Source organism: Pteronotus mesoamericanus, unplaced genomic scaffold (assembly GCF_021234165.1).
Source record: "Pteronotus mesoamericanus isolate MK-2021 breed Mesoamerican mustached bat unplaced genomic scaffold, CSHL_Meso_final contig_116, whole genome shotgun sequence".
Classification (NCBI taxonomy): Eukaryota; Metazoa; Chordata; class Mammalia; order Chiroptera; family Mormoopidae; genus Pteronotus; species Pteronotus mesoamericanus.
The window spans coordinates 8,156,109-8,168,313 of record NW_026555027.1 but is presented as its reverse complement, the minus strand read 5'-3'; the positions used below and the strand labels follow the sequence as shown (position 1 = coordinate 8,168,313).

General features: G+C 58.3%; 1 protein-coding gene across 1 annotated transcript in view; it reads right to left on the bottom strand.

Annotated features, from left to right (window-relative positions):
- UMODL1 (uromodulin like 1) overlaps positions 1 to 12,205 on the bottom strand; it is a 49,286-nt gene that overhangs the window by 15,871 nt on the left and 21,210 nt on the right. The window contains exons 8-13 of the mRNA XM_054576189.1: positions 11,954 to 12,066; positions 10,265 to 10,484; positions 4,291 to 4,428; positions 2,969 to 3,217; positions 2,648 to 2,851; positions 1,327 to 1,584 (exon numbers count right to left, since the gene is read on the bottom strand). Coding sequence (XP_054432164.1) covers positions 1,327 to 1,584; positions 2,648 to 2,851; positions 2,969 to 3,217; positions 4,291 to 4,428; positions 10,265 to 10,484; positions 11,954 to 12,066 — 1,182 coding nt within the window. The remainder of the gene's footprint in view (positions 1 to 1,326; positions 1,585 to 2,647; positions 2,852 to 2,968; positions 3,218 to 4,290; positions 4,429 to 10,264; positions 10,485 to 11,953; positions 12,067 to 12,205) is intronic.

Genomic DNA, 12,205 nt, shown 5'->3' with positions numbered 1-12,205 from the left:
CCCTTGTCCTCGAGCCGGCCGTTTTCACCGGCATCTTTTCCTCCGCATAGGACTTCTAGGATGCATGTTACGGAACTGGCCCCGGAACGTCGCCTGGCCCCGCCTGCCCCCAGCATGGCAGCCAGCTCAGGTCTCATCCAGCCCTTCACCAGGTATCTGTGAAGCCCCTCTTGTGGGCCGGGCTCTCCCACGGGGAGCTGAGAGTCCCTCCCCCAGGAGCTGGTGGCCAACGGTGTAAGACGAACCACAAACCACAAATGTGTAGTCGCACTACGCATTCCGGGATGAGCCCAGACCCCATGTCCTCAGGCCACTGCTGCCACTGTGTCTGAGGGTTACCAGTCCAGACTCGGGACAGCCAGGGCATCTAAAAAACCATCAGGAGCAGGACAGGTACACGGGTGCAAGCGGGCATGGACCTGCGCCATGCTCCGGCAGCTCCTCCCTCTGAGGGTGAGGCTTCAGAGGCCAGACTGACCCTGACTTGGGGCTGCCCTGCCTGACCGAGCAGCCGACAGCGACCTCCCCTTCTCCAGCCCCCATGAACTCACTCAATAGCACCATCGAACACCTTCTATTTCCCAGTCATGGCCAATTAGAACTTTAAAGCATATAAACAAACGTTCTAAACTTTCCTGACTGCACCCCTGAAGGTCACCATAGGCATCTCCCTAGGGGCGTGCACCCCACCTTGGAGACGACCTCCATCCACTCCCGAACAACCGCCCAGATCTGAGGACTAACTGGCAACATCAGGCCTGCCTTCAAGGAACAAATGCTAGTGAGGAGAAAAGGGGAATTTTATCTGGATGTATAACTATGATCAGCCATCAGCTGTGCCTTATCAGAGTCTATGTGTGATTTGTTCGATGCTGTTCCCACCCCTTTTACTCTGCAGCTCCAGGCTCTGGGGGGGCCATTCACAGACCTGCTGTGGGTCCAACTGTCTGTCCAGGTCCACTGAGAGTGAGAGTGATCAGAAGGAACGGGTGACGCTCGATAGACCTGCGCCACCCACGCCTTCCCACACGGAGGACACAGCAAATGTCTGCAACCTCATGGGCAGACTCTGGAGCTCTTGCAACCCTGACTCTTCGCTCACCATCACCCAACACCTTTTCCTGAAATGAGTCACCTTCTGTCTGGCTGTCCCATGACAGCCGAGTATGAAGTGAGACAGATGTGTCTGTGTTGAGAAGCCAATGGTCACCCAGCAGCCCGCAAGTAAACCTAGCTCTTTCAAACCTTCACCCACCGAAAACCTTTGTCATGCATTCACCCTCCTTTTAAAAACCCATGGCAATTAGCGTTTCCGAAACCCATTACCTGTCCTCACTTTCAGGTGTGTCCCGGCACTTTCTTTCCCACATGCTTTGGCCACTATCTCAACCAGGTACAAGACGCCGGGCTCCAGGCCCCACAGCTGCAGACTCGCATTCTGGGTCTCCAGGTGCACAGCGGGGCTCCGCGTGGACATCAGGGTAAGCTGGAAGGTGGGGTGCAGGGCGAGATCTGCCACCCATGCCATGTGAAAGCTGGTGCTGGTCACGTTGGAGACTGTGACCCTTCCGATGGGGGCGGGAACTGGGAAGGGGATATAAACACTGAGATTACAAACACATGTCCAAGGAGAAAGGAAAGAAGCAGCTTCATCCAGTGCTAAACTCAAACGCACCGCTCGGGACATAAGGCATCCTGAGGGGACAGCAGCCCAGAGAAGTCCTGTGCAGTCTCCCTCCTGCAAGTAGAGCGTGTGGGGGTGCAGGATCCCTACTTAGCACCCCTAGCCTTTCAGTTTGGTGTCTGTCCCTGAGGTCCCTAGACTTCCCAAAATGAAGGCCCCTTGAGCAGATTGTGGGCGGCTCCTCCAGCGAAGTTGTCCCCCGCAACCCCTGGGCGGACTCCGAGGAGCCAGCATGGTGGCCACCGCGGGCTTCAGAGCCACTCTCACGGGGGGCCCCGGGGCGCTCGACAGTGCTGGTTTATGCAGGCCTGGCCGTTCAGGCTGGGAACCTGCACAGCTCAGCAGATGAGATGCGCTTGACAGCGACTCCCACGGTCGGGCCAGCTCCAGCGGCTCCCACCGGGAGGCCGGCGTGGCCTCCCGGTGGGAGCCGGTGCAGCCGGGGCACCTCCTGTGCAGAGCTGTCGCGCAGGGGCCTTGGCGCTGGCTCAGCCCTGTACGTGTGATGTGTAACGTGGAGCGACGGGGGACAGCGCGTCGGGGGACAGCGCATCTGGGGACAGCACGGCCGAGGGCCGCACACTTAGGGGCTGCCCAGTGGGGGTCGTGCAGGAACGGGGAGCCCAACACTGCTGGGGGATGTGTCCCGGAGCTTATGGTGACACATGGGCCTCACAGTCTCCTCCAGATGCCTGAATTCTTGCCCCAGCTGTGGGCAAATGGGAGGCTTTGGGACAAGGAGAAAGGGCTGGAGAGAACAGACAGAGCCCTTGTCCTAACCGGACCAGACGCCGGCCGTCCCAGGGCAGAGCTGCTCTGCGCCCCAGGGTGCCGAGCCTTAAATTGAGAAATCCACCTCAGTGTTCCCGAAAGGTCTTTGACCTGACAAGTGCATGAGTTTTTGTCCCTGGAACTCATGCAAACCACGTGGTCGCACACGTCCCCAGGATTCCAGGCACTCACCACAGGCCAGGGGCTTCAGAGACACAGGGGTGGAGGCCAAAGGCAGGTCTAGGGTGCTGGAGTGTCCAGGGTCTGTGTTCTGTGTCCACGTGGGGTCCAGGGGTGCCGGCGGTGTGCCCGCCGTGGGGAGGCTGGCGTGCCACGTGTGGCCTGTGGGGCCTGCAGCAGGGATGGGCCAGGTGTGCGGCTCTGCAGTGGAGTTTCTCAGCGACCCACTGGGGGCGTCCACCAGGCCTTCCGTGGCCCCGGGAAGGGAGCTGTGTGTTGGCCTGGGAGCCCTGCTGGCTGTCCACTGGCTCGTCCCCAGGCCCGGGGCCTCATCGAGCACACTCTCCTCTGTGCCTTGCCCTGTGCTGTTTCCGTCCTGCTTGACTGTGCCACTGTCCTCTCTTCGGGGCGGGGTCCCTGGGGTCTGGGCCTGGCCTGCTGCAGGGGTGCCCCATGGGCGCCCGGGGCTGGGTGACCAGGAGGGGGTTCCCAGGCCAAGGGCTGCTGTTTCTGAGCTGAGAGCTGGGCCTGTTACCCGTGTCACCGGTGGCCAGGCACCTTCCATGGAGCTCACCACGTCACCTGCTGGGACACATCCACTCTCAGATGGGGTGTCTTGTCCAAAAACATCTGAGCAAAGCCCACCAGATGCCACCCATGGGCAAGAGCCCCCCAAGTGGGAACACAGGCTGTTTCAGTTGGTGACTCTCAACGTTTAGTGTGGCCGCCACTCAAGTGACCCTTGTGGAGAACCAGGAGGAGCCTCCCCACTTAATAAATGAGGACACTGAGACCCCAAGGGTAGGGGTGCACCTAGGGGCTGCAGAACCAGGACAGGGATGCAGGCCTCGGTTCTTGCAGGCCTCCGGTGAATCCAACCAGCCTTTGGGAAATGGGGCAATGTCCCCAGATGCGTGCTCAGCATGGGGCGCAACCCTGGCCTCCGTCAGCCGCCTGCTGGGCAGCGCATGATTAAGAAGAAGATGGGAGAAGAGAAGCTTCGTGGATGTGAGGAGGCGGGACCAGGTCCACGGCCGGTTAGGACAGAGTTCCTTCCCAGGGAACAGGCCTCGGCTCCGGCTTCCAGCTAGAGGCCTTCGCCGGGCTGGCAGGGGCAGCCAGACGCCGCAGGTGCCCAGCCCACGTCCGGCGCAGATGCACCGAGTCCAGCCAGCACTGCGTGTCTGCACGGGCCTCCTCCTGCCTCTCGCCTCAGCCCTCCAGGTAGCCCCACCAATCAATTGGAACAGGCCCCCCCCCAAAAAAAACTCAAGGCAGAGCTTTTTGGCCCTACACCAGGGCCCTCTCCACACGTGCCTGGGCTGCTACAGCTCCTTGGGCGCCAGGCGCCCTGGGGGGACCCCTCCTGAAGGCTGCACTATGACTTTCATGAACCTTTTGTCCATAATAGTTCAAAATTGCACTGGTATAAAGATTGGATTCATGACTGATATTCACTATTATTATATTAAGTTCTTTCCTTTGATTTTAAAAGAAATTAAAATGGAAACCATTCCTTGAGTTCCTAACAATATCCTGGGCCCCGAGCCCTGTGCCCCTCGTGCTGATGGAGAAGTGGGCCCTACCCCACGCCCAGGTCCCCGGGGTGGGGGCCCCGCCCAGAGCTGGGGGAAGCGGGGGCGGGGGGCACGTACCTGCGCAGGCACGGCCGGCGTGGGAGGGGTTGGCGTCCCTGGCCGTCAGGCACCGGCAGGTGTAGGAGCCCTCGAGGTTGATGCACCGGGCGGCCGGCGAGCAGTCGTGCTCCAGGCTGTCTGCACACTCGTCCCAATCTGCCAGGGGGACAGGAGGACAGGAGCCGGTGAGGAAAGGGCAGAGGCTGCCCAGAAGAGGGATGGGCACAGAGCCGAGTTCCTCCTGCCTTTGCCGCGAACGGCCCAAAGGACGAGGCCAGAACTGAGGGACGTGCCCACGGCGTCCAGCACCTGTGGGAGGGGGTCCTGCACGGACCCTTCCCTGGACGCCTGAACTTGAGCCACGGCCACAAGCTAAGCACCTGCCTGCGCTGACCCTCACCGTTGGCTGGCTGGTTTGAGAGCAAACATTGGGGGATGCTGGTTACTTTTGGAGGTGTTAGCAGCCACAGGGGAATATATTTCTCCCTTGTTTATCCTTTGTTCCAAGACACACATCACTTTGATGTGTCAATATCCCCTTGATAGTCAGTGTTTCAAGAAAGAAATAGGAAAATGACTGGGTCAGATGTCCAGGTACGTCTAACATGAGCCTTCCTTGACACGGGTAGGAATGGCCCTTGAGCACCTGCTCTGGGAAATGACTGTAAAGCCCCACAGATCCCACGTCACCAGGAAGCCCTGACTCCTCTGATTCGGGCAAGGAAGGGCGTTAGGTAAGTCCCCACCCACCCCTGTAAAACACCCCAGGGCCCCCAGCCTGGGGCTCGTCCACCCACTTCTGGGCCAGCCCTGCCTTTTCCAATCAGCAGGCAGCCGGGACTCGCCTTAGGCCAAAGTGAGAAACAAAATTCACCAGGAGCACCGCTCCCTTGCTTCCTCTCACCCTCTTCCCCCTCTTTTGTGCACCTCGAGGGCTGCCACGCCTACCCCTGTACCTGCTATGAGAAAGAATCTGATGGTCCTGTGCGTTTTGACCCAGGACTCATCAATACAGTGCTACATGCAATAAGTATGATAAACCTAAAGGGATATCTCAAACTGTTTTTCAGGCTGTGGGGAGCTGGGGGGAGCTGGGGTGGGAGGCAGCTTTCCCACTTCCCCAGAATCCCACCCTCCAGCCCAGCCCCAGCTCTTTGGGTCACTACCTAGCCCACCTCCCCTACCCCCAGGGAAACAGGTGGCTCTGAACAGAGTCACCTTTGCTAGCAGGGCAAGCTGGGGCCCCGGGGAGGGGGCTGGATTTCCCAGGGCGGGGGGCTGTGAGGCCCTTCCCCACATGCCCACTGGAGCCTGGGGCAGAGCGCCCGATCCATGCCCAGCGCACCCGCGGAGCCGGGCTTGGCTGGGATTCAGGCAAGATAAGGGACGGGTTCAGTTCCATGCAGAGAAAACTCTGTAGCCAAGTGCTCGGAGGCCCGTTTTGTCATTTTCAGTTTTGCTTTATGTGATCCCCATGGAAGCAGCTCCCTGGAGACCAGGGAGCTCACTCATCAGGTGATGCAACACACACACACACACACACACACACCCGCCCCCCTGGCCGGGGCTTTTTCCCAGACAGGGCCCTGCTGGCCTGGCCCCGAGATGTCCCTGGAACCCTGCCCAACCTCCAGCCTGCGGGCAGCTCCAGGGTGCTGGGGGCTGGAAGCTGGACGCCAGGGACAGAGCCCAGGATGGGCCCTGAGGACAGCGAGGTGCCCATCGAGACCTGGGCTCAAACTGGCTGAGCCCCTGGTGGCTTTTTTCAGTGCTGGTGACCCCCCTCGCCTTTGCTCCCCCGGAACACAGTTCGCGAGCGAGCCAAGTAAAGCAGCCCCAGCTTTGGCCTTATAGTAAAGCCCCAGGCCAGAAGGTTGATCAGTTCAGAGGGAGGAGGCAGGTCTGCGAGCAGAGCCACCAGGTGGCCCCTGCACCTCCTGGACTGGCCAGACAGGGACACAGGCAGGAGTCCCATGGAGGAAGCTATGCTCTGCTCCTGCTGGCCTTGAAGCTGGTACAAGGGTGTCGCCCACCTCCCACAAGAAGGGGACAGCCACCTCGAAGCTATGACTCCTGGTACAGAAGCCCCCCACCCTGGGAATGAGTTAGGGAGGCCTGAAACCAGGCCCCTGGGTCCCGGAAAGGGCAGGCTCCTCACAAGGGTTCACACTGGGGCCCGGGTGCCCTCCTTGGGAGGTGACATGTGGGCCAGAACCCTTGTCTCACCTGAGGACCAGAATCAGATTCACACTTGAGGGAAAGTGCAGGCCCGGAGAACCTGGTTCTAACTGTACCACGCCCCAAACCTAGACAAGAGGCAGCACCACTGAGTGTAGAGAAAGAGGCCACACCAGCAGGCCAGGTGGACGGCGGCAAGGTCCCTCTGCTCATGCCCCTCTCCCACTGCTGTGTAACAGTGGGGAATTGGAACCCAGTCCACCATTCTTTTGACATTGTTTCTGTAAACGCTGACTCTGGCTAATATGGAGCTTGTAGATGAGCAGCATGTTTGTATAAGAATCCTAAGAACTAACTTCAAAAGATACAGATTCTGACCTTCAGTCATCCCAGCTCCGGGAGGTTTGCTGACCTTCAACCATGGAGCCAGGATGAGGGAAAACCAGGATGATGGGAATACAGGATGACTAAACCAGGGTGACACAAAACCAGGATGATGTACGCCAGACAATCGCTTGATCAGTTTCAAGGTCCTTATCGGAATGGACAGTGCTCAGCGGCACGTAGAGAACTTTTCAATCCCCTCCCCTGGTCTTTCTGTTCTGCTTTCCCTCTCTCTCCCGATAAAAACCTCTCCCTGCACTGAGATGTTAAAGTGGCTTTGAGACGTGAGTCCCCCATCTTTCCAGGTTGCTGGCATCTGAATAAATAACTTTCCTTCTCACCAGCACCTGTCTCATGAGTTTGGCTTTCATTGCGGCAGGTGGTGGGACCTGCGTTCGGTTACAATTTTTGGCAAGCCCTCGGCGCAGAACACTGAAGCACAGGGGTCCACGTGGAGGTCTCGTGGAAGCCCGGTGTCATCGCCACTGAGAGCAAATGAGCACCATGGTCCTTCCCGGGAGAGATCTTAAGGGACAGAGGAGGCAGGGGCAGGAGAAAGGGGGACAACGGGAAGCTGCAGGGAGGAGCCCCTTGAGGAGGAGGGCCAGTGGGGGCATAGGGGTCACTGGAAGACCTTCCAGGCCTGAGAACTCAACTGCGATGTGGATGTTGATCCTAGAGAAGAGCTAACCTGAAATGTGGCCGTCTCCTGGATGCCAGGTCCTGTGCTAAATCCCACGCCTGCACTGCCCCTTAATTTACACAACAGCCCAAAGGACTGGGATGTGTTACAGTCTCCCCATTTCCCAGGTGAGCACACAGAGGCCCAGGGAGATGAAGCGTCCAGTGCAGGGTCCCACGGCGAAGGAGCGTCGGAGCCGGGCTTGCAGCCTTTCTGCCTCATGCCGCAGCCGTGGCCCACCTGCCGTGGCACGCCTCCTCCTCCAGGGAAAACCGCGCAGGCCCTGGGCCTGCTCAGCAGCTGGGCCTCCTCACACAGGGCTCACCCCTCCTGACATGTGGCCACCCAGTGACCCCAGGATGGAGGGCCTCGGGGAGAAGAGATGAGGTCAGGACGTGACCCCTCACTATTGGGACTTACTGACTCACAGGCAGCGAGTGTGCCCAGATGATCCAAGAACGCTCTGGCGATGCCAACAATATCATTTCTGTGTGAGCCGCAGAGGAAAGGGGCCCTTGCTGCGCTGGTTTTCTGTACAATAAAGGTGCTCCTCCCCCTGTTGCTGGCCCGGGGGTCTGGGGCCTCTCAGGAGGGCAGAACGCCCTCCCCACATGCAGGCCCAGGCCTGTGCTGCCTCCGCAGGGGGTGGGGGTGGCTCTGGCCCAGCAACTGTCCTGCGGGCTCCGGTGTCAGAAGCCAGTGGTGACCGGGTCAGAAAAGTCTGCACAGGCAGGGCACTTCCCCCACCAACAAACAGCCCAAGGCCTCTTGGGGCCGGGCCAAGGGCAACTGCCTGCACAGGGGTGCCTTCCCGGCCTCCCCTCTGCTCCAACATGTTACGCAAGCAGCTCGCTGTGTGTCAGGAATGCTGCCGGGCGAGTCTTCTCGGGGCTCTTCCCTTCTGAGGGGCCTCCGCAACCCCTTGGGGGCTTCACAACAGTTTGCTGAGATCCCTAGAATGTCAGCCTGGCGAGGTGCTTCTTCTTCCTCTGTGTGAGTTTTCTGAGGCTACGTAACGAATTACTACAAGCTTTTAAGCTGGCTTAAAACAACAGAATTCAGCCTTGACCGGTGTGGCTCGGTCGGTTGGGCATCGGTCCATGAAACGAAAGGTCACCAGTTCAGCTCCCGGTCAGGGCACATGCTTGGGTTGTGGGTTTGGTCCCTGGTCGAGGCGCGTAGAAGAGGCAACCAATCGATGTTTCTCTCCCTCTGGTTCGCCCTCCTTTCCCCTTTCTCTACCCAACGGCATCCCCTCTCGCAGCTCCAGAGGCCAAAGTCCAAACTCCAGGGGTCAGTGGGACCAGGTCTCCTCTGAAGGCCCCCGGGGAAGGTCCTTCCCTCCCCCTCTGGGAGTTCAGGGCTTCCTAGGTTTGTGACTGCGCCACTCCATCTTCACGTGACCTCTCCCCTCTTTCCCTGTGTCTTCTCTTCCGTCTCTCCTGAGGATACTCGTCACTGGATTTAGGGCCCACCCTCATCCAGGATAATTTCTGATCCTACTTAATGGCATCTGCAAAGACCTCTCTTCCAAATAAGGTCCCACTCTGAGGCTCTGTGTGGACATCACTTTTGAAAGCCACCGTTCAACACACTGCCTCATTTGACAAAGGTCTGGAATAACCCAAGCCCTGGGGCACAAGGCCACCTCTGGGAAACGGTGCCCGAAGGGCCGCTGGGTCACCTGCACATGGCTCCTATGTGGTCTCTGGTGGGCCTCAAGGACCCACCCACAGCACAACCAGTGCCTGTCAAGTGCAAAGAGCCACTGCCATCTCCATCCCCGAGGGACTGAGTGACAGCAACCACTAGGCTAAGCAGGCAGGCGTGACTTCAAGTGTAACACTGTGTTGGCCTTCCTTTTCATTCTTGGGTGGGGGAGGGTGGGACAGCAAGCCAGCCCAGGACAGAGCTCAAAGGAGATGACACAGCTCATTCTTGGACCCAGCTCCACTGAGGGGTCAGAAGGACGCCCATTCCACAGATTGAGCCCCGAACAGGCTCGCCGATGTAGAGATCACGGGCGTCTTCCCTGTGCAAGGGAATTTTATCTCTGCGTTTGAAAGACAAAGCCTTCCTTACTCGTCAATTCTTACTCTCTCTCTCTTTGTCTCTCTCTTTCTCACCTCCCCCAGTCCCCTCTTCTCCCATCCCTCTCTGTCTCTTGGTGTGTCTGTACCTCTGACTCGGTCTCTCTCTTACCTCCCCCTCATCTCTCTGTCTCTTTCTGTGTCTCTGTGCCCCCCCCATCTCTCTCTCTCTCTGTTTCTTGGTCTCTTTTCCTCATCCTTGACCTGTGACTTCCTGCCCCAAGGCAACACCAAGTGAAATTGCATAACCTTTGCCTATTGGAACAGACCCCCATGTGGGTGAGTCACGCAGCAGGGAGGCGGGACTTGGGTGCTGACAAAGACACAGTAAGCTCCCGTCCTCTTCCCGTAATGGGCCCTCCAGCCCAGCTGCACCCTGAGCTCTGGGTTTGTGGCAACTGAGAGACACCCTCAAGTTCCCTGGGCTCTTTGGGTCACCTTTCCCTTCCAGAACAGCAGGCACTGAAGGCAAGTGGGCTCACTATTTGGGAGCTGCAGCCCTAGGCCCCAGTTTCCGTGGAGTCAGACAGCATGAGGGCTCAAATTTCACTCGCCTTATCTTTCTTTAGGAAGAAAGTCAACATTGACCCGAAACACTGCAGCATGAACGTTAGGGGGCCCCTTGGTGGCATGCTTGAGGTGTGGGGAGGTGACCTACCTTGCACCAGCGTCCCTGTCTGGTCTATCTGGAACACTCTGCTCGCCCACAGCCGTGGGAGCATGGGGGCCAGTGTGGAGACCCCCACTGGGAAGTCGGGGTCCCACACCGTCACTCGGAGCCTCACGACCACGCTTCCGGCCTGGAGCGCCTCGATCTGCAGCCTCAGCTTCCCCATCCTGTGCAAGTCAGACACGGCCGGCGGCAAGGCGCTTTCAACCTGGCCAAGGAGAGGCGGCCGCCGCTCGTCAGAGACCATCTTCCAGCAACATTTTTAAAACCATTAAGCAGGGCCCCAGGTGTGGTGGACAGATGGCGCAGAGAATCCAGGCGTCCCCCTCAGGACCAGGAGCAGGCACCCAGCAACCAGCCTCTTAGGGCCCCAGAGATGCCACCCAGATCACTGCTCCCCAACCGGGCTTCCCCGGGACAGCGGACTGGGCGTTTGTGAGAACGCACAGTGACCGCGGCGGCCGGCCTCCCTGTCCTGGAGCCTGAGGCAGATATACAGTGCACTCTGGGTGCCCTGGAAGTCGGTGTGAAGGTCATGGGTATGAGAGAGGGACAGAGGGACTGTTGGATTGACTAGTGGATGAGGGGACTGACCACGAGGGGCCCCGAGGAACAATCTTGTGCTGCTCGGTACTGTCCCCCACTTACAGGGCTGTACCCTCCAGGAAACGCATGGGCAGAGCCGGAGGCTCAGAGTCCGCTCTGCCGGAGAGAGAGACTCCTGCCTCACCCCGCTTCCCTGTCACCCCGTCCCTGCACACCTGTGAATACCCTTGAAAAGAAGAGGGGGTTCGCTAAGGAAGTCTAAAAACCAATTTTCCCTGTACATGAATGCCAAGAGACAACCCTCCTTCCGTCTCCTCCACTTCTACTCCTACACATGTTGCCAGTAGAAGCACTAACTGCTCCTTCGTTTCAGACTATCTTTCCAACACGTTTGTATCGTGAACTGCCTTGGGGGAGAGAGGTCGTGGCCCTCTCCCAAGCAAAGGGCGGATTTATTCACTGTCTGATATAATAAAGGTATTGTCTCCTTATGGAAGAAGGTTTCGGTAGGTTTGCTCACAGCCTGTTACAAAGGTTCGGGTTCCGTAAGACTGGGGATCCTCTGCTGTGTTGCAGACCTACTGCAACTGGGTCTCACCCACCTGGGCACCTCGGAATCACCCGTGTGGGACTCGGGGCCAGAAGGGGAACTGGCACCTGTGTTCCTGCTGCCTGCTCGGCGGGAATAAAGTCCTTTGTCTCTGACCCAGGTATTTTGTGTCTTCTACCAGCTTCTAGGCCACAAGAACAGGCTGACTTACTAGTTTGCAAAAAGGGGGAAATCTTAGACCTTTCATGGTCCTTGACAGTTCACTAAGTCACTTTTTTCTCCAATTCATCCTCTGAAGGTAGATAGTGTTTGCTGCCGGCCTGCTGGCGGCTGCCTTCAGCCACAGGGAGGCATGGGCGCCCGGTCCCTGCCACACGCTTCCTCAGTAAAGCTGCCCCACAGCAGACCACGCTCCCCGGCTGGAGGTTCGATGGAGGTTCCACAGAAAACCCAGCTGCAGGATCAAGTAGTGTAAACCATTTGAATCAAAGGCACGTATTTGAGAACGGTTTGGCCCCAAGCCTGGATTAATTTCCCCCAAAATGGGGAGGGGCAAGCACTGTGCCTGCCCTCGGCTTTACCTCATGAAGCAGCTGTTGGGAAAAGTCCCGGTACTCGGGGCTGCCGCCGTCCAGCAGCGACTCAGTCAGGGTGCGGTTCAGGATCCTCACGGTGACTTCAAACACGTGGGCCGCTGAGACAGACAATCATGCCAATGAGCAGAAATCCAGTGATCTAACATCACACGATTTCCTGTCCATGTTTCTCATAAAGCCTGCCCTTTGAGGGGAAATTTTTTTAAAAAATAGATTGAGCCCTGCACAACCCAGGTG